The sequence below is a fragment of the Drosophila novamexicana genome, unplaced genomic scaffold (assembly GCF_003285875.2).
Source record: "Drosophila novamexicana strain 15010-1031.04,08,12 unplaced genomic scaffold, DnovRS2.1 tig00000193-arrow-pilon, whole genome shotgun sequence".
NCBI classification, from domain to species: domain Eukaryota; kingdom Metazoa; phylum Arthropoda; class Insecta; order Diptera; family Drosophilidae; genus Drosophila; species Drosophila novamexicana.
In genome coordinates, this window is record NW_020824787.1 from 9,970,479 (window position 1) to 9,997,563 (window position 27,085).

At 40.9% G+C, this 27,085-nt stretch overlaps 6 protein-coding genes and 1 long non-coding RNA gene across 10 annotated transcripts; 5 read left to right on the top strand and 2 right to left on the bottom strand.

Annotated features, from left to right (window-relative positions):
• Nucleotides 1-6,768: 6,768 nt before the first annotated feature.
• On the top strand, nt 6,769-10,235 carry LOC115758525. Of its 3 annotated transcripts, none has more exons than XR_004017428.1 (4): nt 6,769-6,846; nt 9,397-9,480; nt 9,630-9,897; nt 10,042-10,235. It is a non-coding gene; the product is annotated as an uncharacterized LOC115758525 (long non-coding RNA). The 3 variants fall into 3 exon arrangements; XR_004017429.1 differs by lacking the exon at nt 6,769-6,846 and adding an exon at nt 7,880-7,920; XR_004017430.1 differs by lacking the exons at nt 6,769-6,846; nt 9,397-9,480 and adding an exon at nt 7,884-7,920.
• A 29-nt stretch (nt 10,236-10,264) lies between these two features.
• On the top strand, nt 10,265-14,343 carry LOC115758526 (lipase 3). The gene is made up of 3 exons (XM_030699217.1): nt 10,265-10,375; nt 12,902-13,630; nt 13,693-14,343. Exons 1-3 carry the CDS (start codon nt 10,292-10,294, stop codon nt 14,095-14,097), a joined length of 1,218 nt encoding a protein of 405 aa, XP_030555077.1. The 5' UTR covers nt 10,265-10,291; the 3' UTR covers nt 14,098-14,343.
• Nucleotides 14,344-14,930: 587 nt separating this feature from the next.
• Nucleotides 14,931-18,310, top strand: LOC115758968 (zinc finger and BTB domain-containing protein 41). The gene is made up of 5 exons (XM_030699769.1): nt 14,931-15,097; nt 15,271-15,635; nt 15,701-15,887; nt 15,951-17,410; nt 17,819-18,310. The coding sequence occupies exons 1-5, from the start codon at nt 15,094-15,096 to the stop codon at nt 18,251-18,253; spliced, it is 2,451 nt and encodes an 816-aa protein (XP_030555629.1). The 5' UTR covers nt 14,931-15,093; the 3' UTR covers nt 18,254-18,310.
• Nucleotides 18,196-19,050, bottom strand: LOC115758969 (transcription initiation factor TFIID subunit 11). 2 transcript variants are annotated; one of them, XM_030699772.1, is made up of 4 exons: nt 18,779-19,050; nt 18,541-18,725; nt 18,324-18,484; nt 18,196-18,261 (listed from the first exon to the last, which is right to left on the bottom strand). In XM_030699772.1, exons 1-3 carry the CDS (start codon nt 19,027-19,029, stop codon nt 18,348-18,350), a joined length of 573 nt encoding a protein of 190 aa, XP_030555632.1. In that variant the 5' UTR covers nt 19,030-19,050; the 3' UTR covers nt 18,196-18,261; nt 18,324-18,347. The 2 variants fall into 2 exon arrangements, with proteins under 2 accessions (XP_030555632.1, XP_030555631.1); XM_030699771.1 differs by lacking the exon at nt 18,196-18,261 and having other exon boundaries at nt 18,274-18,484.
• A 232-nt stretch (nt 19,051-19,282) lies between these two features.
• LOC115758587 (methionine aminopeptidase 2) lies at nt 19,283-21,174 on the top strand. The gene is made up of 3 exons (XM_030699306.1): nt 19,283-19,538; nt 19,666-20,487; nt 20,558-21,174. The coding sequence occupies exons 1-3, from the start codon at nt 19,418-19,420 to the stop codon at nt 20,983-20,985; spliced, it is 1,371 nt and encodes a 456-aa protein (XP_030555166.1). The 5' UTR covers nt 19,283-19,417; the 3' UTR covers nt 20,986-21,174.
• Nucleotide 21,175: 1 nt separating this feature from the next.
• On the bottom strand, nt 21,176-26,409 carry LOC115758585 (sodium channel protein Nach). Its single transcript, XM_030699305.1, has 8 exons — nt 26,291-26,409; nt 26,003-26,209; nt 23,598-23,966; nt 23,376-23,526; nt 22,563-22,756; nt 22,189-22,509; nt 22,020-22,129; nt 21,176-21,428 (listed from the first exon to the last, which is right to left on the bottom strand). Exons 1-8 carry the CDS (start codon nt 26,407-26,409, stop codon nt 21,193-21,195), a joined length of 1,707 nt encoding a protein of 568 aa, XP_030555165.1. The 3' UTR covers nt 21,176-21,192.
• On the top strand, nt 24,692-25,980 carry LOC115758588 (zinc carboxypeptidase A 1-like). The gene has a single exon (XM_030699307.1). It carries the CDS (start codon nt 24,698-24,700, stop codon nt 25,976-25,978), a length of 1,281 nt encoding a protein of 426 aa, XP_030555167.1. The 5' UTR covers nt 24,692-24,697; the 3' UTR covers nt 25,979-25,980.
• Nucleotides 26,410-27,085: the final 676 nt, after the last annotated feature.

A 27,085-nucleotide genomic window follows, 5' to 3' on the forward strand; every position in this document is an offset into this window, starting at 1 on the left:
CAGCTTATCAACTTTATAACATGACACAAAACATGCCCGGCTAAACAGACATGCGTGTCTGTGTACGTGTGTGTGCGTGTGCGTGTGCGTGTGTGTGTGTGTGTGTGTGTTTTGGTTAGTGTGCGCATACATCCCCATAATTACCAGACACTTGAGCCACATACTTAAATCCTTGCCTTTGAGCAAACAATTCCAGAAAATTATACAGCACCGAGACACTCCTTCTCTCCCTTCCGCTCCCCGCCCCCTTTCCAGCCCCTTCTCGGTCTCACAATTAGCCACTGTCTGGGCCCTGTTGCCATGCTTAATGCATCTTTCGCTTAATATACGTATTTGCCCAAAATAAAAAAGTACGCATACATTGCGCATACGCCGCGTGTTGCGCTGCACAAAGGGAAAAACTTTCCCTGTCGAGGGAAGACGGGGCAGCTGGCTGAGGGACACGAATGAGTTGTAGAGTAGTAACCGCATTTACTAGCCACTCGAATTGTAACTCCCATGGGGCAGCGCGCGCTGCGAAATACCAAAAGCAAAAGGCTAAAAACACAAACACAAACGCAACAAGGCATAAAAAGCTGTATAGAATGTTGCAATCAGTTAATTTAAGTGCAGGCTCAAGCCGGGCAAAAAAAACAACAACAACAACGAAAAGTATACGGAAGCCTTCCTGGCTAACAGATACCCTAACAAAGCAATAAGCTGTGTAGATACACTAGATGGAAGATTACCAATTCAGCTATTTTCCAGCTAATTTTGGCTGTTTTCAAAGAGAAATTTGAGTAGAAAGTAATAGCTAATAAATGTCGAGTAACTTTTATAATTTGATACAGCTACTTTTTTCTTGCTGGTTCGCTTCAAGATTCGTTCCTTGCGATTTGATTTTATTTTGTTTTGTGATTCTAACCAGAAAATATGCTTTAGTTATGGTTTAAGTGTGGATATTATTCGCAAAATGATGAGTATTTCGGGTTCGAACCCTCAACCACTACGATTTACTATCCCTCGTTTTTTTTATACAAGATTAACTGTAAAAATGACTGTTGTTCATTTCAAAGAGGTTTAACTAACATGCAACTGCACAGAAAAAAAAAAACGAAATGGTTTCGTCAATATGTAGAAAAAGTCATCAATAATTGATGAATTCAATTTTTATTAAAACTTTTGTAATTTCAATTAATATGTTTACTTTAAGTATTACATATTTAAGTTGTTTTTAAGTAAACCCAAGTAACAAGAGGATTTGCTATATCACAGTAATCTAGCTATACTCAAGTAATATGCCCTGTACTACAAAGAAGTCTCTCCTTGCAACTATTGTCAATCTATGTTCGACGTCATGCTTTTCTTTTCCATGCCTACGCTGTTTACAGGGTATAAAAAGCATAGCAAGGGCAGCCACGAGTAGCAACAAAAAAAAAAATGGAAATTTCAATGTGCATACATATATAAACAAACACGCAGCAGAGCAAGAGAAATCTACGGGCTGATAAACTGTGGGCAAATGCGGGAAGTGAGAGGAGTTGAGCAGAGAGGGAAGTGGTAGGTTAAGGGGGGGAGGGGGAGAGAATTGGGTTCTCTGCTGGCAGAAACTTGGGCAGGTTTTGCCAGCTTTGACTGCGAGCAGACCAAGCGAAACTAAACGCACACCCACACACACTTAAACGCACACACATAGAAAAGGACACACACGCACACACACATACACACAAAAGCACAAGTGGCTACTAATGCAAATAATTTACAAGTAGCAAATGTGGGCGGTGGGCGGCGGGCGATGGGCGATGGGCGGTGGGCGTTCAACGTGACAGACGCCGAGGCGAAATGTCGACAACAGCAGCAACAACAACAAAAGAGAAACAAAAATAAAAATAAAATGAAAGGAAAGGAAAAAGCAACGAGAACAGCAGCAGCAGCAAAATAAGAAGAAGACCAAGTAGGAGCGCAGAGAAGAGAAGCAAGTAAAGGGACATTATGCGTCTTTTCACATTTGAGAAAAAGGACAAATTTGTAAGGACAAGTGTAAGTGAGGAAAGCATGAGAAAACCCCCAACACATGCCCAACCACCCATCCCATCCCCTCCCTCCCCCATCACACACACACACACACACACGCGCGTGCATACACTTTGTGTGTTCACAGGCCAGTCACCATTACACGATGTCGAGTGAAAATCAATGCGCTTAATTTGTGGAAAATACCCATAAAAATATATATATACATATATATATAAATAAAAACAAAAGCCGAAAAGAAAATTATAAAACTATGTGAAAAATTTGCATGCAATACAAATTTGCTGCTTTTCACATTGAATTAAAGTTTTAAAAAGGGTTCGTTTCAAAAGCCGATGCAGGATATAACATTTTTAGGGATATGTCCAAGTTGTTGGCAATTGTAATTTACATTTTTAGAAATTTTATCCCTTAATTGAGAAAAATTCCTTTGCGATCATCTGCAAAACACAGATCTTTAAACATCTAAATAAATTGTTAGAACACGAGACATCAGGATTACATTTAAATGCTTCCACGAACGGAAAATGGGGGAAAAAGTGAAGAGAAAAACATTTCGATTACAAAGTTCTGGATGCTTTTAGTAGTATTTAAATTGAAATCGCCTTATAATAGCATTTTCGTCTCGCTTATACAGTTTTTAATATATATGGATTTAACATGAATTCAGCTTGTAACTAATAAATATATATAATACAATATTATTACTATCAAACACTCGAAATAACGTAAGGCTTAGTAATTATATTCTGCTCCAAAAAGTATGCTACAAAAATCTGTTTCCCGCAATGGAAAGTCGGAAAATGTTTAAGAGTATTTAAACAAAATAAAACTCGATATACCAGGGACAAGAAAGCACTAACGACTCTAAAGAGCATATATATTTATGATCAGGAAAATAAACTAGATGAACATATCTAATTTAGAGACTATAAGAGCTAGATACTCAAATCTTGTATATAGGCATAACTATTCCTGGTAATTAGCATCTTTAAAAACGTCATATACCGACTTTCCAACACGACTTTTGACAATATTTTTCAGAATTTAAAAGTAAATAAAAACTTGAATTTGAAAACTTAAAACAAAACTATAATAGTTGACATTTTAAATACTTGCACTACTCAATATTTGTTTAAGGTATAAATATGTAAATATATGTAAATGAATATAATTCCCAATGAAATGACAAGAAACGCAAAAGATTTAACAAAGGCACATTTTTCATATTATGAAACACGAAACAGCAGAATTTTGAAACTGTGAAGAGGGTATCTGCTAGTCTGGCACTAACAACTAACTTGCTTCTACACAATATTTCGTTCGTTTTCGCCCAACATTTGATCTATTCTCAGAGCATCAGTTCGTTTAACATTTTTCAGCTCCTGAATTCGGTACACATCATTTGTCAGCTCAAATGCTTCAATAGTTTACGTTGCATGCATGGAATAAAATATAATATAAAAGCGTGAGCAAATAAAGTACAAACAAAAACAAAAAACTGTAACCGAAATAAAAAAAATATAAAAACAAACCGGAAAATTCTTCAACTTTAGCTGACTTTTCAGAATTTTTGCGGCGACATCGTCGGCGGCGGCGGCGTTAGCGCGTGGAGGTAATTGAAGTGACGTTTATGAATGTCATCCGTCAAGCACTCAAGGACATTTACATACACACAAACACACGCACACACACACACAGGCACACACACAGAGTCAGACACACAGGGACATGCGTGGGGCGTTTGGTTGCTTGACAGATGCGCGCTACAGAGATTTTTTGTATACCACACCAATACACACAATGCACACGCACACACATGCACACACACAATGGCACACACAAGCTCAAGTCACATGGCGCATACGCCGCGTTGTCGTCATGTACCATGGGCAATATAGAAATTGTGTAGCACTAAATTATAGCGAATTTTGAATTCAAAATAAGAACAAGAAGTTAATTTTAATTATTGATTTAAAGGCATGTTGCTTCAAAGCTGTTAACTTAACAGCTGAGCGACATGTAAAAAATTCTGTTAAGTTACATTGCCAGCTTATGTATGTCTTGACTATTTAAGGACATTTTTTCTAAATATCCCATCGTATCCTATGGAGGATGTTAGCTGCTGCTGCTGTGTATATGTGTGTGTGTGAGTTTGTGTGTGTTTATTTATGTGTGTGCGAAACAATTTAAAAATAAATACAAGAAACTAGCGCAGAACGTGGCGGCAATGGGTCGAATGAGCGCCTGCTGGGCATCAGAGACGCGGTCGGGGGGTCTATTGCTAACCGCGAGGGCAGAATGATAGATTGAAAAGGACTTGAATTGTGCTGAAAAGGACTAGCTGCCACTCTGCCATTCCCTCCCTCACTCTCTCTCTCTCTCTGCCAATTTGGACAGTTTGTTTGTTATACGAATTGGACACGTTTTCGGGTTTCTCTACAGTTCATATGTCATTGTCTAGTTCTAGTTCCACACGCATCGTTTCTCATCATTCAAATGTTTTGCGTTTTTTAGCTATTTTTCATGTACAATTTTTACCTTTCGCATAGCTGATGAGCCGCAACAGAACTCAAACTATTGAAAATATACAAATAAAGATGTGTTCGGGGTTTCAAGCCAAAGACTAGAGGGTTAAGATAAAGAATGAGAAATACTAATATATTATTCAATATAAAATTTAAAATTCCTCTAAAATAATATATTCCAAATGAAAACTGTAATCCTTTACTGGAAATTTAATTTATATAAAATTTACCTCTTATAGATTTACCTCTTTAATTTTTTGAAATAACCTTCTCTTGAACCAGTCGAACATAAAGTCGCTGGTTCAAACTGTGTACGTAGCTAGACTACAAACGTATCGTACAGCCCACGTGTTGGTCTTTCATCTTATTCTTTGGATGCGTGGCATGCATATGTGGATGCCACAGTGGCTCAGTGCAACACAGTGGCAACCCACTTGGCTTGTCTACTAATTAAAATGCATGCAATAACCTGAAGCCTTTGTTGCCACATTGTTGTTGTCGAGGTTGTTGCTGCTGCTGCTGCTGCTGCTCATGCCACTGTTGTTGTTGGTGTTGTTGTTGTCGTATGCGTAGAAGGACGCACAGTGTTCACAATTTGCACAAAGTGCTTGGACTTGGACTTGGGCTGGGGCAAAGAGCTGGGGGCGCACTTTTGCTTTTAAGACGAACCAATTTTTTTTAGTATGGCCCCAAGCTGTCCGCCCCCCCCCCCCCCCCCCCCCCGGCGCCTTAAGCCAAACTATTGATAGCTTTATAAGCCACATTTTTAATTGTCTATCAACGCGTCTATTTTTAAGCACAAAACTAGCATAAAATGTCCTTGCACTAAGCTCAGCTGGCGCAGGATCACAATTTCCCAGGCGCATGCATTTTTCATAAAAGCAATTTAAAGGTCCAAATGAAGCAACTGTTGCTGTTATTGCTGCTGCTACTGCTGCTGCATGTTGTGCCACGTGTTGCAACAAAAAATTAATGCAAATTTGCATAATAAATAAACACAATCAAGTGCAACGGCGCAACGAGCAACAAATTTTTGCGTGACTAACACAAAGTGCGGCGCATTGCAGGCTCATTTTTAGAGTACCCTGGAGAGCGCCAGCTCAGAGCGGGTATATTTGTCAATTGTAATATATTGATTATGAAAGAATATTTAAGGATGAAACATAAATAAAAATAAAATAAAATAAAAGAGCTAGAGATTTAACGTTCAAAAAGACGTAGTTCCAATCCAATCCAATACCTCATAACTTGCCCCGTACCCAAGTAATCGATAATACTCGAAATCGACAGCCTCTTTTTTGAATAAATATCTTGGGTTTTAACAGCTAAAGTCACCAGATGTGACATGTCGCTTCTAGAATAGTATATACTAATCAAGTATCTTTCATTTCCATCCTTCTTAGAAAAATAATCAGGATATACCCTAGTCGGACTCTCCCGACTAGTGCACACTTATATGCTTTATACATAACTTCACAACACTTAAATATCGAAACATATCAGTTTTCAGTATTGTAAAAGCCCTACAATATTAATTTGTTTAAGCCTTAAGCTTAAAATAAATCAATAAATAAAGAATTACCCACTTCATAAACAATTATAAGCTGTACATTTATATATACATTATCTATATAACTACATTTAAAGTATTACTACAGCATTTATGTTATTTGTTATATTCATCAAAAGCCCAAAAGAAAGTGTGCTTTCCCAGTGTGTAAATACTTTTAAAGCACTATTATATATATGTTTGTGTGCCTTTAAAAACTAGAGGGTATGCAAAGGGCGAGCATTGTCGACTACCCACTTCTTGTTGATGCTCTTAAAGTAGTTTATTTACATTTTATGGTTGAATGCAGTAAAGCGATTTACAAAATTAGAGAGTGCTCCATGGAGCTCATGAACCAAATAAATGGATTTGTTGTGACAGTGCATGTCGAAAGGATTTCCTAAACAGATCGAATTAAAGCGATTTGCAGGAACAGCAATATGCATAAAAGAGTTGGGATCAGAGTTGGGAATTTAAATAATGCATGTCTGGCATAAATCTTTGTATTAATGTAAAAAAACCTAAATATGTATAACAAATAGCTTTTCGCGTCGAATTATATAACAAATAGCTTTTCACATAGTTATTAACCTTAGATTAGCTTAGGTTAATAATATTTCCTAATGACTATAGGTCCTATATATAACGTATATAACTTACCCCGAAGGTATAATATCGCCTTTTCTCCGAGTTATCGATTTATTAGCCGACTTTGGATTCATGCAGACCTGGGCAAAAGGAAATAGGGACACATTGGTATGTTAATACTCAAGTAATACTTAGTTTATACTTATTTGATTTTATGGTTTTGGGTGGAACTGCAAGCTACTCGATTTACTGTGATTTTGGGTAATATCGATTTTTTTGTATGTTTTGCTCGCTTTACGGACTCGAACCAAAAAATTAAAATATTTGTAATACTTTTTTTTCGATTTTAATGAAACTAGGGAATTATACAATATTACCAAACTAATGTCAAGGATTTTCCAAGCAATCGTCCAAGTATAATATTTGCCAGGGTATATCAAGTATTTAACGCAGCCTATTCATGCATAAATTGTGCCTCGCATGAATTGTTTGTTGTCTTTAACCAACAATAATGTCTCCATTTAAGTCGCAACACTTTGCTGCTCATTATTTTAACGACATTTGAAGGCAATTGTATACCCAAAAGCAAAACGCATAAATTACGCAAATGACCTTGAGATTCGCGAAGCGCTTTTATTACAAACGTCAAAATTTCGATATCGAGCTTTGAACCGAGCATGCAAAACGAGTGGGCGACGAAACAGAAGAGGAGGAGAGCGAGACAGAGAGAGAGAGAGAGAGAGAGAACCGGTTCGCGTTGAACTTGACCCGCTAGCGCTGTCTTTTTGTTTGGGCAACTATTCGCTGCGCCGCGTGCAGCTATGCGGTAAATCGCACTGTTTACAAACAACATTCTAGAAATTGCAAAAGAAGCAACAGCCGCAGCCAGAGTATATATTAATAACAACTACAGAGACAACAACAACAGCTGTTGCCGTTTACATGCGATGTCGCCGCTTCCGTTATTGCGAGCGAAAGCTTTTGCGCTCACAGACGATCGCCGGCAACACAACACGATTGCCAAAGCTTTTGCGCTCTGGGCAGACAAACTGGCCGCGACTCTAAGCTAGTTTTAGTTTGGAAATTGACGCGCTGACAACACGCGGCAAACGGCAACAATCTATAAATAAATTGAAAAATTTACAAATTTAGGAAAGAAACAAAGAAAAAACAAAAAACATTTATATGCATAAGCAACAACAATTTTCTGTCGTGGAAAATTGTTTTGATTTTGAATTTTAAGTGAGTGCCAAAGCGATTTCATTCAACTTTTCGCATATGGCTAAAGCAACAAGTCACAAATGGATATGTCTACATACATATATACATACAAACACACATACACACATGTGTATTAACTGTAAATCAATCGTTTGATTGAGCGATCGATCGATAATAAAAGCTTACCTCATTTGGCATATATTATGCGTTAAAAAGATCATAATTTGGCAATAAATACACAAAAAAAATATAATTAACTAATTGAGTTTCAAATTAGATGATATACTATTAGCTCTTTCTTTAGTTAACTTTAACTCCCAAGTTAACTTTCCATAATCACGGCTCAAGTTCGAATTACTTCATCACGATCGCCGCGAAGTGAAATCTGCGCATGGTTCAAAGAGATTTTTGTCTAAATGCAAAAAAAAAGTTGTTGCCAATAAAGTTGTTACAGAAATCTATATAAAAATTAAAAAGCTGTCAGAACCAAAATTCCAATTTTTTAACAGAGGTTTGAATTAAATTTAAAAATTGGAATAATCACAATTATATAAAATAAATTAATTTGAAAATAAAATAAAACAATTGTGTAACTTTTTTCACGTTACAACAAGTTTTGAAATTGTACTCTATTTTTATTACTTTTTTAAATAAAATGGTTTTTTTTTTTTCATTTAAATTTATGTTTAAATGAAAATATAAGTTGTATTCTCGGGAAGTTTATGCAATTTTTTCCACTTAAAATCAATCATTCGTGTTGTACAAAATTAAGTTTAGGGTTCAATGGTGAACCTGGCGTATACTTAACGTAGCACACATTAACAATTAAGATTGATAAACTTTGCTCTCCAAGCTGCTATGACTTAATGAATCTGCGCCATAGTGGACACTATATATATGTATATATACAAGATCAAAAAGAATTGCATCTTCGCAAAATATTACCAATGTATATATATAAATATATATATATAGAATATATATTAGCTAATGGGAATTGATTGACTGCTAATTACTTTGTTTTTACTAGACTTAGAGCTTATTGACCCATTCAATAAACCCTATATATAAACTGCACTATTCGTAAACACTTTTTTCTATGCTTTAATAATAATCAATTATAATTGAGAATGCATTTCTAGAACGAAGCCCCAAAACTTTATTCTTATATTTGTGATGATTAAGCTTTTAATATGTATATTTATGCTTTTGCTTTTGCGTCAGAACTCAAGGAATTATATTTATTAAATGATTATATTTTAAACCAAATTTTAAAATGTTGCAACAAAAAAATGTGAGCTGCTCACACGGAAAGAAAAACTATTTTCCTTTCTGCAAATAATTGTTTTAAATACATTTCAAAGATTATATTAAATACAAAAATATATACAACATATCTTTTTGAATATTTAACATTATCTAATATTTATATATCTTCAATCGGAATATAATTTGTATTAAAAATGTATAAATATATATATATATATATATTTATAGGTTTTCCTGCGATACAAGAAAAGCGAGCAGACATTGACGTCACGACAATTCTAATCAGCTGCCGAGCTCAGTATTTTCGTAAAAGTACAAATTTCCTGAAGTTAATCACCAGCACACACACACACATACACACACATACACACACACACATACACACACACAGATACACACGCACACAAGCGCATACGAAGTGCCCTTGAGCAATAAAATAATTAGAATTACAATAAAAATAGGCAAATCGCGAAATCCTCGAGGAAAAAAAATCAAGCCAAGGCATATACATATATATATAATTGAGCGCAATTATTGTTATTACGCATAATTAATAACAAAGCAAATCAATATAAGGACAAGCACATATTTATATTTATATATATAGTATATATAATATATATATGCCAAGAAGATCACTTGAAGTCTTGAAGCATCAACGCATTGCTGAATAAGCAGCACAGAATACATATATACCCTGCAATTGAGGCACACTTCGAGACAAAAAGTGTAAGTAGAAACGTAGCAATCAACTTAATTATAAACAATTTCAATTTTTATTAATTTTTATTAAAAATTTTATATCTAAATTTTCATATATTTTATTTTAATTAATTTTATTTAATTTTTTTTTGTTTTGTTTTTTTCGTACAGCTTATTGGCACGAGTAACGGGTCGGGCTGTTGGCCGCGTGGCAGTTGGCCACAACGGGGCTTTGCAACATATTCGGCAAGTGGGTCAGTCTTGGATGCGAAATATCAAGAGTTGCCATTACATTATGTGCATAAAAATGCAACAGCCAACGACAGCAGCAACAATAACAACAACAACAGCAACAACAAGACAAACAACAACAGCAACAATAAGACGTGTCAGCAACAACAGCAACAATTACAACAACAAAATGTTTCATATGTTGGTATTGGCGCTGCTGCTGTTGCAGCTCATGAGCGGGCAAATCGATCCGGTGGATGGCCTCAAAGTAACGGTAAGTTAGTAAGTTAGTTAGTTGGCCAACGACTAACAAGACAACAAGTATTTGCCAATCGACTATTGGGTAATGTCTTTATTGAAAGAGTTGAAAGTGGCCAGCCGTGCGTATACTTGATATTTTATATTTAGACCTACATACTTGCCCAAGCCGGAGTCATAAATTTAGTTACATTTATTTAATATGCCCTACAAGTTGAAGCACTTAACCTAGCCTACTCAGCGCTTAAACCAGTTGCGAATTGTTACGTAATTTATTATTTAGGCATTAGCTTCGTAAAGAAAACCACATAAAAGTAGTAAAACTCTTTGAAACTCCTTTAAAATTGAAACAGCCTCAGTTATTAGTAAGCTTTAAAAAGAACACAACTTGCATATAAGTTCAGATGAACTGGATCTTTAAGCCTTTGAACTAGCTCATAACACCTTCACAAGTGTTTAAATACTTGACAGAAAAGTCATATATAAAACTTCTCTGGTCAATTAAATTAAATTAAAATTAAAATTAAATTAAATAAATATTGTAACTCTACAAATTCTGAAAATGCGATTAAAATAGCTTATCTGGTAAATTACATTATCTATTATCTGCGAGCACTACAACTACGTGTCTTTTTTCTACTTGAAGACAAATCTCAATCAATCTATATTTAACTGCCCAAGTAACATCCGATTTTTGAATAGGATCTAGACCTTATCATGGTGCTCAACATGTCTCAGACAGTTGGGAATCAATAAAACAAATTTCGTTTGTACGATAAGATATTCGACACTCACTCGCAATAATTTTGGACTTTGGTTTGGGATTAATAAAAAAAACTTGCGTTACTTCCAGAAAAAGTAAAAATATAATTATATGGCAAATATAAACTGACACATATCAAAAAAACACCGAATGACTATTAAAGATTGTTCAAGTGCATTGAATGATTGTGACTACCGATTATAATCTATATTTTCAAAATGCGCTAATGAGCTAAAGATAATGAGCCTAGCTCATTGAATGATGAGTAATTATTGTTGCCGTTAGATAAGCATTAATATCCTGAGCGATAACTGGAAAACTTGGCAAACTTTTAACTTTGATCGGGCGATAATAGCATAATTTATGGCACGCTCCCATATCAGTCATACGTGGCCCCCTCCAAAATTATGTACGGCTGATAATATTTCTTGAAGGTTGTTCCAATTCACATGGTAAAAGCTCTAGAAACTAGCGCGTGTCAAAGTAAAACAATAACAAAGCATAATTACCCCACTTATGGGTGCATACATATGGCCCCTCTTCCGTACACTTGCCCGATTTGTTCAAATATCAGCGGAACATGACTATATAATCTACACATAAAACGTTTATTTTGAAGCCATGCGCCGAAATGCAAAATTAGGTGAATACACTTAGAAAAAATCTAGAAACAAATCTGCATTTCAATATTTTAATGTTTGGTATGACTCAGAAAAAAAGATGAATTCAAAAATTACTGTGCTTATTTCGACATTTTTGAAATAGAAATGTCGTTCCTTAAGCTGGTCTAGTATACTCTCGATTTATTTCGCTGAGTGTACATAGTTTCATATGTGTGCGCTACGTACTCGTTTATAAAGCAGCTGCGATCACCCGATCAACAACAAAAACAGCTACGCACATCAGCTGATTGTGCTCAATAACTGTGCTCTGGCTGATAAGAGAGTTGAAGTACAAGCTGTGACAAGCACAACCATAACCGTGCTTCCGCCACCCCCCATGATCGTGACAAAGCTTTGCTTGAAAAACTTTTTCCACGCCCCCCACACTTATGAATGGCACACGACGCGCTGCCGCTGGCAAAGTTTGATGACGCGCTTCTTGTGCTTGGACTTTGCCATTCGTCGTTGTTGTTGTCGCTGCTGGTGGGTGATGAACTGAACGAAAAGTTTCGTTAAGCTTTTACATGCGCGCCTTTGTTGTCGCAAAAGCGCGAGAGAGAGCGGGAGAGCGCGTGAGAGAGAGAGCACGCTTACAACAATAACAAACGTTTATTTTCTTGTTTTTCTTGATTTTGATAAAGCGACTTAAGACCATCTAATCACAATGCCCACCTGGGGAATATCTTTCGGCAGCTAAAAAAAATACACAGACGAACTTTGATACCGATTTTATTTTATAAACATCGCCTAATGCTAGGGTGAGGGATTTGCTTGCTATAAAATTATTAATAAACACACACAAAAAAAAAGTGGTGCGATCATTATTTAGTTTTTGTCTGGCTAGCAAAATAAAAAGCTTGGGAAAGTTTTATATGGGTCATGCCTCCAGTCTTGTAGATAGTGCCAAATGATTGAATATGTTAATTACTAAAATCAAATTTTAGTTATCAAATTAAAGATTTCGCGAAAGAAATAAATACAAATAAAATGTGTCTGTTGTGCCTTTGGAAGCAAGTACCAAGCACATTTTTCTACATAAACATTATGCATGATTAGATTAAAGTCAACTAGAGATATTTGAAAACTCTTCTGAATAGTCATACTAATCTCTTTACAGGCCACTCTCATAACGAATCATAACTATCCCGTGGAGGAGCACACGGTGCACACGCCTGATGACTATATTCTCACTATTTATCGCATACCCACATCCCCCAAGAGGCAGCAGCTCAATGAGACGCAGCAGAAGCCAGTGGTATTTTTGCAGCATGGCATTCTGTGCGCCTCGGATGATTGGATCATCAATGGGCCGGAGACATCGCTGGCCTACATGTTCGCCGATGCCGGGTACGATGTGTGGCTGGGCAATGCGCGCGGCAATACGTATTCGCGTCAGCATAAGCACATACATCCGGATACGTCGGATTTCTGGAAGTTCAGCTGGCATGAGATTGGCGTCTATGATCTGGCTGCCATGCTGGACTATGCCCTGGACGTGAGCAACAGCACATCGCTGCACTTTGTGGCACATTCCCAGGGCACGACCACATACTTTGTGCTGATGTCCTCGCTGCCTTGGTACAATGATAAGGTGCGCTCTGTGCATTTGCTGGCGCCGATTGCCTACATGCGCAATCATTCGTTCATTCTGTCCAAGCTGGGCGGCATATTTCTGGGCTCACCCTCGTTCCTGAGCTGGGTATTGGGCAACATGGAATTGTTGCCCATTACTAGCATACAGAAAATTATGTGCGAGCATGTCTGCTCTGTGGGCTCAATGCTGAAGTTTTTGTGCTCCGGACTGCTGGACTTTATTGGCGGCTGGGGCACCAGACATCTAAATCATGTTAGTAGAAGCAACAATCCCAACTGGAAACTAGTATATTAACTATTTCATGTAAATTTCAGACCCTATTGACAGACGTTTGTGAGACACATCCGGCTGGCGCTTCCACCACACAAATTATACACTATCTACAGCTATACACATCGGGAGATTTTCGACAGTATGACCATGGCAAGGAAAAGAACGAGATTATCTATCGACAGGCCGAGCCGCCGTCATATAATGTTCAAAATATCAATAGCTGTGTTAATATGTACTACAGTGACAATGACTATATGTCCGCTGTGGAGGATGTTGAATATTTGGCCACATTGCTTCCCTGTGCGGATCTCTATAGGGTGCCCTACAAAGACTGGAATCATTATGACTTTCTGTGGTCTGTCAATGTCAAAGAAGTGATAAATAATAGAATAATTGATAAAATGCACAGTTATGACATCGAGCACGACACGGGCATGAGTTTCTAACTAATATATATAAGTAAGCGGTCCCAAGTATAAAAAAACAAAAAAAAAAAAAAAACAAAAAAAGCTTAGCCAAATCAAAGAAGGGTACTCAGAATGTAAATACGTGTAAATAATATAGTTAGATATGAGCATGTGCGTGATATATATGGTAATGTTTATGTTTAAGTTGCAAAAGGTTTGTGAAATGCTTCTAGTGAAAGTAATATAGTTCTTAGTACGCTCTAAAATATACGATACATCATTGTTTTTTAAAAACACCGCCAAAATAATGTTATTATTAGCAGGAGATTTTCAACAGCTTGTTATCGATAGTCAATAAACTGCAATTCCTGTTGTTAACAGAAAACTCCCGCATTCAACAGATTAGTCAGTTAACACAATATGGGTCTATCTAACATCTCCTAGCTAGCAAATTATATAACTCTCAACATAGAGTACGTACTTTTGAATATACGCTGTCGTACACACTTAATTCTTTTTAAATTGCCGCCAGACGCTCAAATGTTACTATTAGCAGAATCGATAGACCACTTAACAGAAAACGGCTGCAGTTAACAGTTAGACTCTCTCAACTTAGCCCGTTAACAGTTTGCCTCCTGCCTCTCATACTTAACTCACCATTCGCTTTCAATATAAACAGTTAATTAACTGCAAATAGAAACAGTTTATTCACCAAATTTTGATTTTTTTCACCTCTTTTCTATAATTAAATGTTTTGCTAAATATTTACGAATTTTCTCAACTGTGACTTACCTGTGGATAGTACCAGTGAAAAGTAGCAGTTAAGCGAATATCGCTCATCTCTAATATGTATTCGCTGAGTGTATAACGCAAGTAGTTAAATTTTTTCACAGTGCTGCTGCACAACAACAAATACGGTGTGCGTAAAATCACAGAAACACAAACAAAAAACCCGTGCAAATCGGTTGCATTTGATTTGATTTTCGCACGAAATTAGTTCACATGTAGCTGTTTAATACAAATTCCATATCCAAAATGGGTAGGTAATGGTGGAAAACAATTATATTTGTGTCTAAGCCGCGATGCTGTGCACCCCCACCTTCTTCGTTTTGCGTACTGAACCAGGGCTGCATGCAAAACCAACAACAATTAAATATTCACAATTTTTGGCAAATGTAAAACAACATCAAAAATGTAAACCGCCTTTTACAGCTTCCCAATCGATAAGTGTGGGACAAAAAATGCTAGTGGAAATTACCACGGACGGCGTACCGAAGCTTCACTGTCCCGTCTGCAACAAGGCGCTCATTTCGCTCGCCGGCTACGTGAAGCATGTCAAGAAACACGAACCGCCGGGCGGCTTCCAGTGCCGCTACTGCGACATCCACTATTGCCACGAGGAGGAGCTGAAGGAGCATGTGAAGAGCTCGCACAGCGCCTACATATGCCGACTGTGCGTGGGCGGCAATGTTATATTCAGCAGCGAGGCGGAGCACGATGCGCACATCGAGGAGGCGCATCAGGATCGCAAGTTCAATGTGTGCCTGGATGCCATCGAGAAGCCGTTCAAGTGTGAGGTGCGTAGCTGGGCTGATGATGTGTAGCTGTTGCCAATTCCAAGTTCAACGTGTGCCCTTTGCAGATTTGCGGGAAGTGCTTTGTGGATCGTGAGAGCAGCCTGAAACATCATTCCGAGCACGCCAACGCGTTGCCCGTGGAGTGCAAATGCTGCGCCATGCGCTTCTCCTGCCCCTCCACCTTGGCCAAGCACCAACGCAAGTATCCCGACAGCTGCGGTCGTCAGTTGCCGCGCACAAATCGCCATCGCTGTGGGTGCTCCAGCTGCTAAGTTTCCCAAAGATTTGGCCAATTCTAATCAATTTCTCTTGCAGTGCCCGCTGCAGCAGAGACAGTATCCGCCGAGCTCGCCCAGCAGCATGTGGTCAAGCGTAAACGCGGCAGGCCCAAGAAATGTGCGCCGGTTGCGCCGCCCTCGGAGGATAGTGAGGATGATGTGCCGCTGGCCAGCAGGCTGAAAGTGCAGGCGCCCGTCAAGCTGAAACAGGAGCTTATTAGCAGCCAGGAGCTGAGTGATTCAGACGAGGAATATCCAGACTTTGAGCCCAACAACAGCGACGAGGAGCCTGATGCGGTGCAGTTTAAGCTACCCACTCCGGCGCTGGTCAAAGAGGAGGCCATAGATCCGGACTTTGAGTACCAGGATGCGAGTGCCTTTGTCAAGATGGAGGGCAACGGCCTGGACATATATAGCAATGAGAAAGACAAGCTGCTCGATGTGCTGCTCAGCACGGACGAGAGCCTGAAGCCCTTTGAGAATCTCAAAGTGGAGCATGCAACGGGCATACTGGATGAGATTGCCGCAGTGCCCATGGTCAAGCACAATGGCGCCGAGCACCTGGAGGAGGATGTGCTGGCGCTGCGCGAAACCGAGCCAGACAGCGCCGAGGAAGACGAGGAAGCGGAGCAGCTGCGTCCGCTGACCAAATCCAGTGTTAAGCGAAAATATCGCAAACGCAATGCGACGGCCTCACCCATGCCGGAGGAGACGACGGCCTCAACAGGACCACGACGCGTGGCCAAAATAACCAAAAAGGAGCTGAAGGAGCGTCTGAAAATGTTGAGCAAAATGGAAAGAACCTGGCAGTGTCCGCACTGTGTTAAAATCTATCACATACGCAAGCCATACGAGAAGCATCTGCGCGACGATCACAAGCTCAACGAGCAGGCCATCAAGGAGCTGTTCAAGGATGCGGATGCGCATGCCAAGCTGGACGAGGAGGTCTTCAAGTGCAAAATATGCAGCAAAATCTATTTGGTGGAGAAGCGCCTGGAGACCCACATGAAGGTGCACGGCCAGGATGGCAGTCTCACCCACAAGTGCCCCTGCTACTGCAATCTGTTCTTCGCCAGCAAGGAACTGGCCACCCAGCACGCACACCAGCAGCACAAGGAGCTGCTCTACTGTGAGAAGTGCGACAAGTATATGACTGGGCACGATAGCCTCAAGAACCACGAGAAGAACTATCATGCCCGCAAGGAGCCCCGTAATCTGCCGCGCAATCTGATCTGCGATAAGTGTGGTAAGAAGTTCACCGGGCGAACCTCGCTCTCGGATCATGTGCGCTCCGAGTGCGGCCGTGTGCCGCTCTATGAGTGCAGTGTCTGCTGCAAGCGGCTTTCTACGGCGGGCATATTGAAGACGCACATGCTGCTCCATCAGTCTGAGACGCCCTACCAGTGCGACAAGTGCGGCAAGACCTTCAAGGTGAAGGCGCAGTACAAGTCGCATCTTAAGACGCGCCACACGGACTACAAGCCTTACAAGTGCCATGTGAGTATAATTCCAGTAAATGCGGAAGGGTCCTGTTAATGCTAGACAGCTGTTAAAGGCAAAGCCTTCTGTTAATTGTTATGTCTGCTGTTATTCCTACTAAAGCTTATCGTTGCGGCCTGCTGTTAAATTAAACCTTATTAGAAATGTTGCCGTCTGCTGTTAAAGCTTAGCCGAACTGTTAATTCTAATCAGCTAAAGCTGAGGCCTGCTTTAAACTTAAATCTTGCCTAGTTCTAATGGTAAAACCTTTTAGTGCTTTATACTGCTGGTAAATATAAAGTCTTAATGCTTAATGCTAGTTAACCGCGCCTTAGAGCCAGGTATAGTTAAGTAAGGTACACTTACCTTCAAGAAAAACTCCTCACTTTCCACTTAAACGCTTTTTTATTTGCTCTTCTTTTACAGCTCTGTCCCAAGGAGTATCCGTACCGTGAGAGTCTGTTGACGCACATGACTGTGCACACGGGCATCAAACGTTTCCTTTGCAATAATTGCGGCAAGCGCTTCACTTGCATCTCAAATCTGCAGGCACATCGCAAGGTGCATGCGGACACCTGCGGACAGTTGCCCCTAAATGCCAAGGCGACGCAATATATGGGCGTGCAGCGTGGCAAGCTGCTGATGGGCGCCAAGCCGGAGGCGGGCATGGAGTACGAGGAGACAAAAACGCTGATTGCCCAAGATGTGATCGATCGGGATATGCCCATGGCGCAGGAGCTCAACTTTCCTTCCGATGGCAGCGCGCCACTGGCCACAGTGCCACTCAACTACGCCTCCTCGCATCTGGTTCCGCATATTGTGCTGCAGACCATGCAGGCGGAGGCACGAGCACAGCATTAGTTTAGGTTCTAGCGATTACACTTTAAACGAATAAAGACGCTTTTGTATATTGACTAAATTTTTAACTTACGAGCTACAAACTTAATCCTACTGTTTAGTTTAGTCTAAAGTAGGGCTGCTGGAAGCGCCCGATGGGCATGCGTCCTTTGCTGCGCAGCCGTCGCACGGCCTCGCGTATAAACTTGGGCTGCAGTGCGCCGGATTCGCCCTGTTGCTCCATCACGTCCAGAGCTGCAAGTCAGAGGGGTTTGATTAAAACTTTCCCAAGGGCTATAGCCACTGCTTACCCTCCTCCACGACCTCGCCCACAAACACCTTCGCTATGCCGGACATTGCTATGACCACGTTTTGGGAGACCGAGCAGCCGGTTATGGTCTGCATCAGGCGCTTGACCGCGGCTTTGGGAAAGGCGGAACGGCGATACATCTCATACCGATCTAGCTGCTCTTCTGTGAAGTTGGACACCAGCACTCTGAAATTAATCACTTAAGATGCTACTGTGGCCTTGATTTATGCAGCACTTACTGCATGCGTTCTCGTTCCTCCTCCTCGAGTTCCTTTTTGGTTTTTAGTTTCTTTTGAGAGGGCTCACCGGAGTCGCCGTCCGCATCGGCATCTGCTTTGCCATCCTTGTTATCGGCATCATTGCCATTGCCCTCTGCCGTGTCGGATGTCTCACTATCCTTCCGGCTTTCGGTGGCTGTATTAAAGAACTTTAAATCCACATCATCGTTGTCACTTAGTGAATTTTGGGTGGGAAACAGAATTTCATCCATTTCGCTAAAAGTAAACAGCTTAAAATTATCGAACAGCCACCACCATCTATCGGTAGACTCGAAACAGGCATTGTTCAACACTGCTTAAGATGATTGTGAATGATATATCGATAGTTCGTTGAGGACAGTTTTATTTTGCAAATAGTTAATAGATATATATGTGTGAAGGAATACGTAGTTTTTGAGTCATCAAAATTATAATCTAGTTGGCCGCTTTATGTAAAATTTAAATTTAATATGAACACAAGCTTACGATAGAAATATTCGTTAAACTTAAATGTATCGTGTTTTTGGCTAGCAACACATCTCTAACCTCGTGCTCTCCTTTCATCGCCATTATTGCTTAGTAGCCGCAAGTGTATTTTATAATTTTCGCAAATACATAAATATGTCCGCAGTGGAAACATTAAACGTTGAGGCGGCGGTAACCGAAGTTGCTGTAACCGCAGCCGGCGACGATGCCAAAAAACAAAAGAAGCCAAAGCCGAACAATAAAAAACTGCGACAAGGTGAGTGACCTAAGCATTTCGCCATACATTTACCTACATCTATATATATATATATATAAATATGTATGTTTGGCTGTATCTATGTATTTCACATGCGCAATTCCTAAATGCATTAAAAAAAATACAGAGGCCGCAGCTAAAAAGGTCGCCGAGGGTGGCGAACCGGAGGCAGCCACTAATGGCGACGTTGAGAAAAGGGCGCCAACGGCAACAGCGGCTGCGCCCGCCAAGAAGAAGAACAAGGGCAAAAAAGCCGGCGGCGGTCAAACAGATCCACCCACCATACCCATTTCAGAGCTCTTTGCCAATGGCAACTATCCGGAGGGTCAGATTATGGAGCACCCTACGCCAAAGGATCTGCCGGACGATCGTACGGCCAAGGATCGCTTTTCATCCGAGGAGAAACGTGCTTTGGATCGCATGAATAACGACATTTACATGGAGCTGCGTCAAGCGGCCGAGGCACATCGCCAGACTCGTCAGTATATGCAAAAGTATATCAAGCCCGGCATGACCATGATACAGATATGCGAGGAACTCGAGAATACCGCACGTCGGCTAATTGGCGAGAACGGACTGGAGGCCGGCTTGGCTTTCCCAACCGGCTGCTCGCTTAACCATTGCGCTGCCCATTACACGCCCAATGCGGGCGACACCACGGTGCTTCAGTATGATGATGTTTGTAAAATTGATTTTGGCACTCACATCAAGGGACGCATCATTGATTGCGCCTTCACGCTGACATTCAATAATAAGTACGATAAGCTGCTGCAGGCCGTCAAGGAGGCGACCAATACGGGCATTAAGGAGGCGGGCATCGATGTGCGTCTATGTGATGTGGGCACAGCCATTCAGGAGGTGATGGAATCATACGAAATTGAATTGGACGGCAAGACCTACCCCATCAAGGCTATTCGTAATCTGAATGGACACTCCATTAGCCCGTACCGTAAGCGAGAATACCAGTTTCCGTTACGTAGGTTCACATCTAACGTATTTTTCCATTTGGTTTCCTGCAGGCATTCATGCTGGCAAAACTGTGCCCATTGTCAAGGGCGGCGAGTCCACACGCATGGAGGAGGATGAGTTCTATGCTATTGAAACCTTCGGCTCCACAGGTCGGGGCCTGGTGCACGACGACATGGACTGTTCGCATTATATGAAAAACTTTGATTTACCATTTGTGCCGCTTCGCCTGCAGTCCTCTAAACAGCTGCTGGGTACCATTAACAAGCATTTCGGCACGTTGGCCTTCTGCAAGCGTTGGCTGGATCGCGCCGGCGCCACCAAATACCAAATGGCACTCAAGGATCTATGCGACAAGGGCATTGTTGAGGCGTATCCGCCTCTGTGCGACACCAAGGGCTGCTATACGGCCCAGTATGAGCACACCATTATATTGCGACCCACATGCAAGGAGGTGGTATCGCGCGGTGATGATTATTAAAATCATGAATATATCGGAACATGAAACGTTTAAACGGCATTACATTTGTAGCATGCATTACATTAACATTAACTACAGTTTAATTTCTATAAGTTCATGCGATTGTTGAATTTTTGTGTGTGAGAGAGTAAGCGTAAAGCGATTTCAATATACTGTGCAATTGTGTTAAGCAATTCACATAAGCGAAAATGTTGTTCAACAATATTATTATTTTTCTGGCGGCTGCTGTCGTAACTCCTGACGCCAATACCACTCCATGCCGCTGGGCATCAACTCGTTCCAGTTGAGTGACTTATTCAGATCATTGGCTTTGCTGCTCTCCTTGGGACTTTTGTATGCCCTGTAGTAGAAGACAAACCATTTGCCTGTTAGATAATAAAGAATTTCAATATAACTGATAATGCTGAAGCCATACATCAGCGATAAAATGCCACCAAAGCGATCTACAATGAAATGGAACAGTAAACAATGCGATTAAACATACTTTTTAAATAGAGCATTGGCATATATAGATAGCACAAGCTGTGCGCTTTAAGCTAATATGATTGTTTTAAAGAACAATTTGAATCGCTCAATGCTTGCATTCGACTCTTATAAATAGCTTAAGCTGCAGCTTTAAGCTTACAAATTGTATAAATATTAATTAAGAGCTTTTATAGCATCGAGTTGAGAATGTCCGACTAGGGAATGCGTTGTGACCAGCTCCTAAGCACGCTGCTGTGCTTCCTTGAGCCTACACAACGATTTGATGCCTTAATTGTTACAAAATAAGCAGGCATTTAAGATGGTATTCTAATAATTTATACTACAATACTACAAATTAACTTAATATTTAATACAACTTTCTAAATTTGACTCTAGTCTCTCAAATGGACTTATGTATGACGACGGACAGACGGATTCCCTACTGCCCATGCTACTTTATAGGAAGTCAGAAGACTTCCTTTGGGTACAATGGGTTCAGTTAGTATGATGCTTATACATAGTATAATTATTAGTTATTAGCTTAAAACTAGTTAATTCTTAAACTCAACTGAGCAACACAACCCAATCGCCAACCATATCCATTTGTGTGGCCTGAGCAAAACGCAACTTGAAGAACAATTTTATAATGGACAAAGGACGATCGTTGTTCAGGCCCTTGCTGGAATTAGCAGAAGATCAGCATAAACTCAAAAGTAACTCCAAAAGCTAAGTACATACAGTAGACCACGATTATAACCCGATGAATTGTAGCTTTTGCGCAGCGGCGCCACATTGCTGATGATCTCAAAGTTGACGCCGTCGCAGGTGGGCAGGCAGTGGAGGCATTGCGATACGCTGGCGGCATCCTCCTGCACGTAGGGATACTCATTGTAGCCATACCAAATGTTACGCCATTTCATCAGGCACGGCAAATCCAGAAGCGTGCAGTAGCTCACATTGCGTGCTGTGCCGGCCATGGGCGAGGAGACGCAACCGCAGTGCTGCACCATGCTCTCAATGCGACACAGCAGGATGCACTCGTCCAAAGAGTAGTAGGATCTGTAAGGCATGAACGATAGTCGCTTGGCTGCAGGAATACTCCATTCACTCACTGATTCAACAGCTGCCTGCCCTCCTCGGGAAAGTAACAGCGACGTATTTGTGGCGTGACACCGCGAACCGCGTTGCTGGAGTCAAAAAACTTGGGCTGTATGGGCACCTCTACAATTGTATTATGATCGACTAGTAGTTCGCCATGTTTATTGGATTGTACTGTAGCGTAATCTTCCTGTGGGAATATCATGAGCTGCAAGGTAAATAAATGTATATATTAAATTAACATAACGTAAAGGAGTTAAAAGCGTAACGTCTGACAACCATAGAAGTATTAACAGAATCGATATCGCAACAGTTAGTGTTAGCATGGTTAATCGATAAGTGCTTTATGAATATCAAACATACCAAACATCGTCAAATTAGTCGATATCGTTTCTGACAATTTGGCCGCTGTTAACCGAAAAGTGCTTTGAGTTGCTGCTAGGAAAAATCCTTCTTTGGGATATTATGAATAACAATCAAAGGGAAAAAATTACCATTTTGTTAAGGATGGAAGTCTAACGCATCTAAAACAGTTCTTTAACATTGATCGTCAAATTAATTGATATCGTTTCTGTTTATTTTGGCACTGTTAGTCGGAAAGTGCTTTAAATTGCTGCCAGAAAAAATCCTTCTAATATCCCAATATGAATACCAACCATAGGGAAAGAGGTACAATTTAACATTGATTGCCAAATTAATCGATATCGTTTCTGTTAATTTTGGCGCTGTTAATCGGAAAGTGCTTTTTGCTAAGTGTGTATTTCGATGTGTGAGCGCGTCAATATATATAAATTGTGCGGTTTTAAAACAAAAAGTGATTAATGTACCCGAAATGCCGTGTTGCTGAGATATCTTTCTGTTAAATCATCCTCTTGTATGTCCTGCAAAACAAACTGTATGCCATTAAGTATGGAATTCGATTCAAATACAACCTGCGGCAGTGCAGACATTTCAGCGTCATCTTGAGCGCGCTGAGAGCTGCTTAAAGACATAAAGCAGGTAAAAGAAGCCTTTAATAGTGTATTATTATTACTATTATTATTACTTACGGGTACTGTGAGTAGCTGGGTCGTCTGTAGTTAAATATGCAGCACACACTCGCCGTTGTTGACCGCTTGAGAAACAGTTGACTTGTGTTGACGGGCGCGCCATAGATGAGCCCGCGCAGCACCAGGTCGTCGCAGTCGGGCGACAAGTCTCTCAGTATATCGTGCACCGAGTACCCGCTGCCATTATAGTAGCTATTGAGCAGCCCATGAAGCTGACCCAATTCGGCGACGTCCAGCGGCGCCTCGTCGTGCGCATTCAGGTAGAAGTTCGACAGCACCAGCAGGCGGCGCGCCAAATTGTCCGCATCTAACGGGACGTAGCGGCTGCCATTGCCAACTGTTGTTTTGTGCATGGACTGGTGCTGATAGCTGTGAATCGGGTGGGATATTAGCATGCTAGCTGAGTGTGAATTTCAATTGGATTCTTGTTAAAACCAAGGCAAATACACTAGAACATAGTTGGTTATCTTCGTGTAACCGCACTTTAAATACCCTGTCGATTCACCCAATGACAACTTTTTAATATAGTGAGACGATCGGTGCGACTTCGACTGTCTGCAATAAACATGGTCTATGCTCAGTTTACTTTACAGCTGATCAAAAACATATATATGTATATCTATATAGGGTAATATAATATATTTAATGACGCATTTATAGTACCCTCTGGCAGTGTATAACGATTTATAAACGAATCGACTTAGAGCTGTCTCTCAGGAATAGTTAGACTTAAGCATTCCAGACGCTTTCGTCTATGTCTGATTCCAGACGCTTTCGTCTATGTCTGATCAGGCTGCATTTACGGGCCAAGTTTTTTATGACTGGCTAGTTTCGAAATTTTAATTCAAGACTTGCAATTTTCGGTCTACGTCACGTTGGATTAATTTACAGTCGAGATGTTTTCTGATAAGTGCATTGCCTAGATTATATGAGATTGTTTCAATTCTTAAATATCATTCGCAAAGTCCAAGGACTATAAATAAGATTTGATCGATTGACTTATCAGCAATGTCTGTATCAGAGACATGTTTCAGGGCAAGCAAACCAAAGCCTATAAAAGCACATCACACGACTGCGTGTTCTTCATACCAACGGCAACCATGTCGCTGAACAAGTCGCTTCTTTTCGCCCTGTTGGGCCTATTGGCCACATTTGGATTGGCTCAGGCGGAGCGTGTCCGATATGACAACTACCGTCTATACAAGGCCAATGCGGAGAACGCTGAGCAACTGGCTGTTCTCAAGCAACTGGAAGGATCTACGGATTCCATCAAGTTCCTGGATGGGGTTCACATTGTTGGAGCTGATGTCCAGATGGTTGTTGCCCCACACAAGGTGCCTGATCTACTGGAGCTGCTGGGAAAGGCTGAGATCAAATATGAACTACAGTCTAAGGATTTCCAACAGTCCATGGATGAGATTGAGGAAAAAGTAGCCATCAAAGGTCGCGCCAGCGCTGAGTACAATTGGGTTCAGTACTATGAACTGGATGATACCTATGCCTGGTTGCAGTCATTGGCCAAACAATATCCTCAGATCGTTACATTGATTGAGGGTGGCAAAACTTATCAGGGCCGTTCTATTTTGGGCGTGAAAATTTCCAAGAGCGGCACCGAGAAGCCTGGAATATTCATTGAGGCTGGTATTCATGCACGCGAGTGGATCGCCCCTGCGGCCGCCACCTATATCATCAATCAACTTCTGACCTCGGACGTGGAATCTGTTAGGCAGCTGGGTGACAATTACAACTGGTACATCTTTCCCCATGCCAATCCCGATGGCTATGTCTACACCCACACCAAGGATCGCTTGTGGCGCAAGACCCGCACACCCTATGGCAGCTGCTATGGCGCTGATCCTAATCGCAACTGGGGCTTCCACTGGAACGAGGTGGGCGCCAGCAACAGCGCCTGCTCTGATACCTATGCCGGGCCCTCGGCCTTCTCTGAGATTGAGACTCAGTCGCTATCCAACTACATTGCTTCGCTTAAGGGCAAAATTCAGCTCTATGTGTCCTTCCATGCCTACTCGCAGTACCTCCTATATCCCTATGGCCATACCAAATCCTTGCCTGACAATGTCAAGGACTTCCAGCAGGTCTTCAAAGCAGCAACTGCTGCGGTCTCCCAGCGCTATAACACAAAATACACTGGTGGCAACGTTTATGATGCAATCTACCCTGCCGCAGGCTCCAGCACTGATTGGGCCTATGGCGCTCAGGATGTGCGCATGTCCTTCTGCTATGAGCTGCGTCCCTCCTCCAACTCCTATGTGACCGGCTTCAAGCTGCCCGCTACACAGATCATACCCGCAAGCGAGGAACTCTTGGACTCCATCACCGCCATGGTTGGCGAGGTCAAGAAGTTGGGCTATTTCGATTAAAGATTTGCACAATAAACGACTCACATTTTGGAAGCATAGCTTTGCATTAGACGTCTGCTGATCATATTGGAGCTGCAGACACCCACAGCGGGAAAGGGGCTGTTGGACACGTGCACCAGATTGGGTGCCATGTGGATTTCAGTGGGTTGGTCAATGTACTCGAGCGTTAGATTGATGATAACGATGTGTGTCCACACAACAATAATAGCGAGGAACGCCACCCAGAGGGCTCTGTCAATAGATAGATAAATTAGTTAAATAGATACGTTACTTTGTTTACCAAAAGGGAGATGTAGATGCATTTCTGCTCACTTGGCGTATTGCACGGGCGTATGTAGCAGCAGAGGTTGTAATCCACTAATATAGCTACTGCGCAGAAAATCTTTAAAGAGTTTCCGAAAGTTCGATTCCACTTTAGTTATTTGCGCCATGTTGATGTCTTCACTAAATGGGAGCAAGTCACCATTCGCTGTATGGAACCGACTCTGGTTGACTCAGCTCATCAATCAGAGCTCGTCCAATTTGAATATGTCACGGCAGGACAGTTGCTGTCAAAGTTTGATGGGCCAGAATGATTGATATACTTAAATAGGGGTTGAATTTATCTACTTATTATCCTGTGTGAAATTTAGTAATTTCTTCATACTTGATTTCTCATTTACCATTTAAGGAAATGGTCAAATAATTCCTGATTTCACGAGTGTAAAAGAATAAAAATCCAAAATAGTAGTTGGCCATACTATGAGAAGATGAATAAGCGATTATTGAAAAGCTGAACGGGGCAGGCCGAAAATGTAAAAAGATTCCTTATCTCAAGTCTTATCAGTGCGCCTAATCAGCCTGGCCAGCTGGTTAGACCTTTAACTCAGATTGAATCTGTGAGAGTTATCAAGAAATAATAACAAATCTCCTTCAATTTCTCACCCAAATTCAGTCAGCTTCTTCAATCTGACAAACATGCCCTATTATAAAACTTGGTCGTTAATCTTACTCTTTTCTGCAGAAGTCATTGTTTTATAGACAATCCCCATGTTTCTGAAAGAAGCTGCGACTATATGCGACATCATACTGAACCTTTTTATACCCATTATTTATACTTAAGACTTG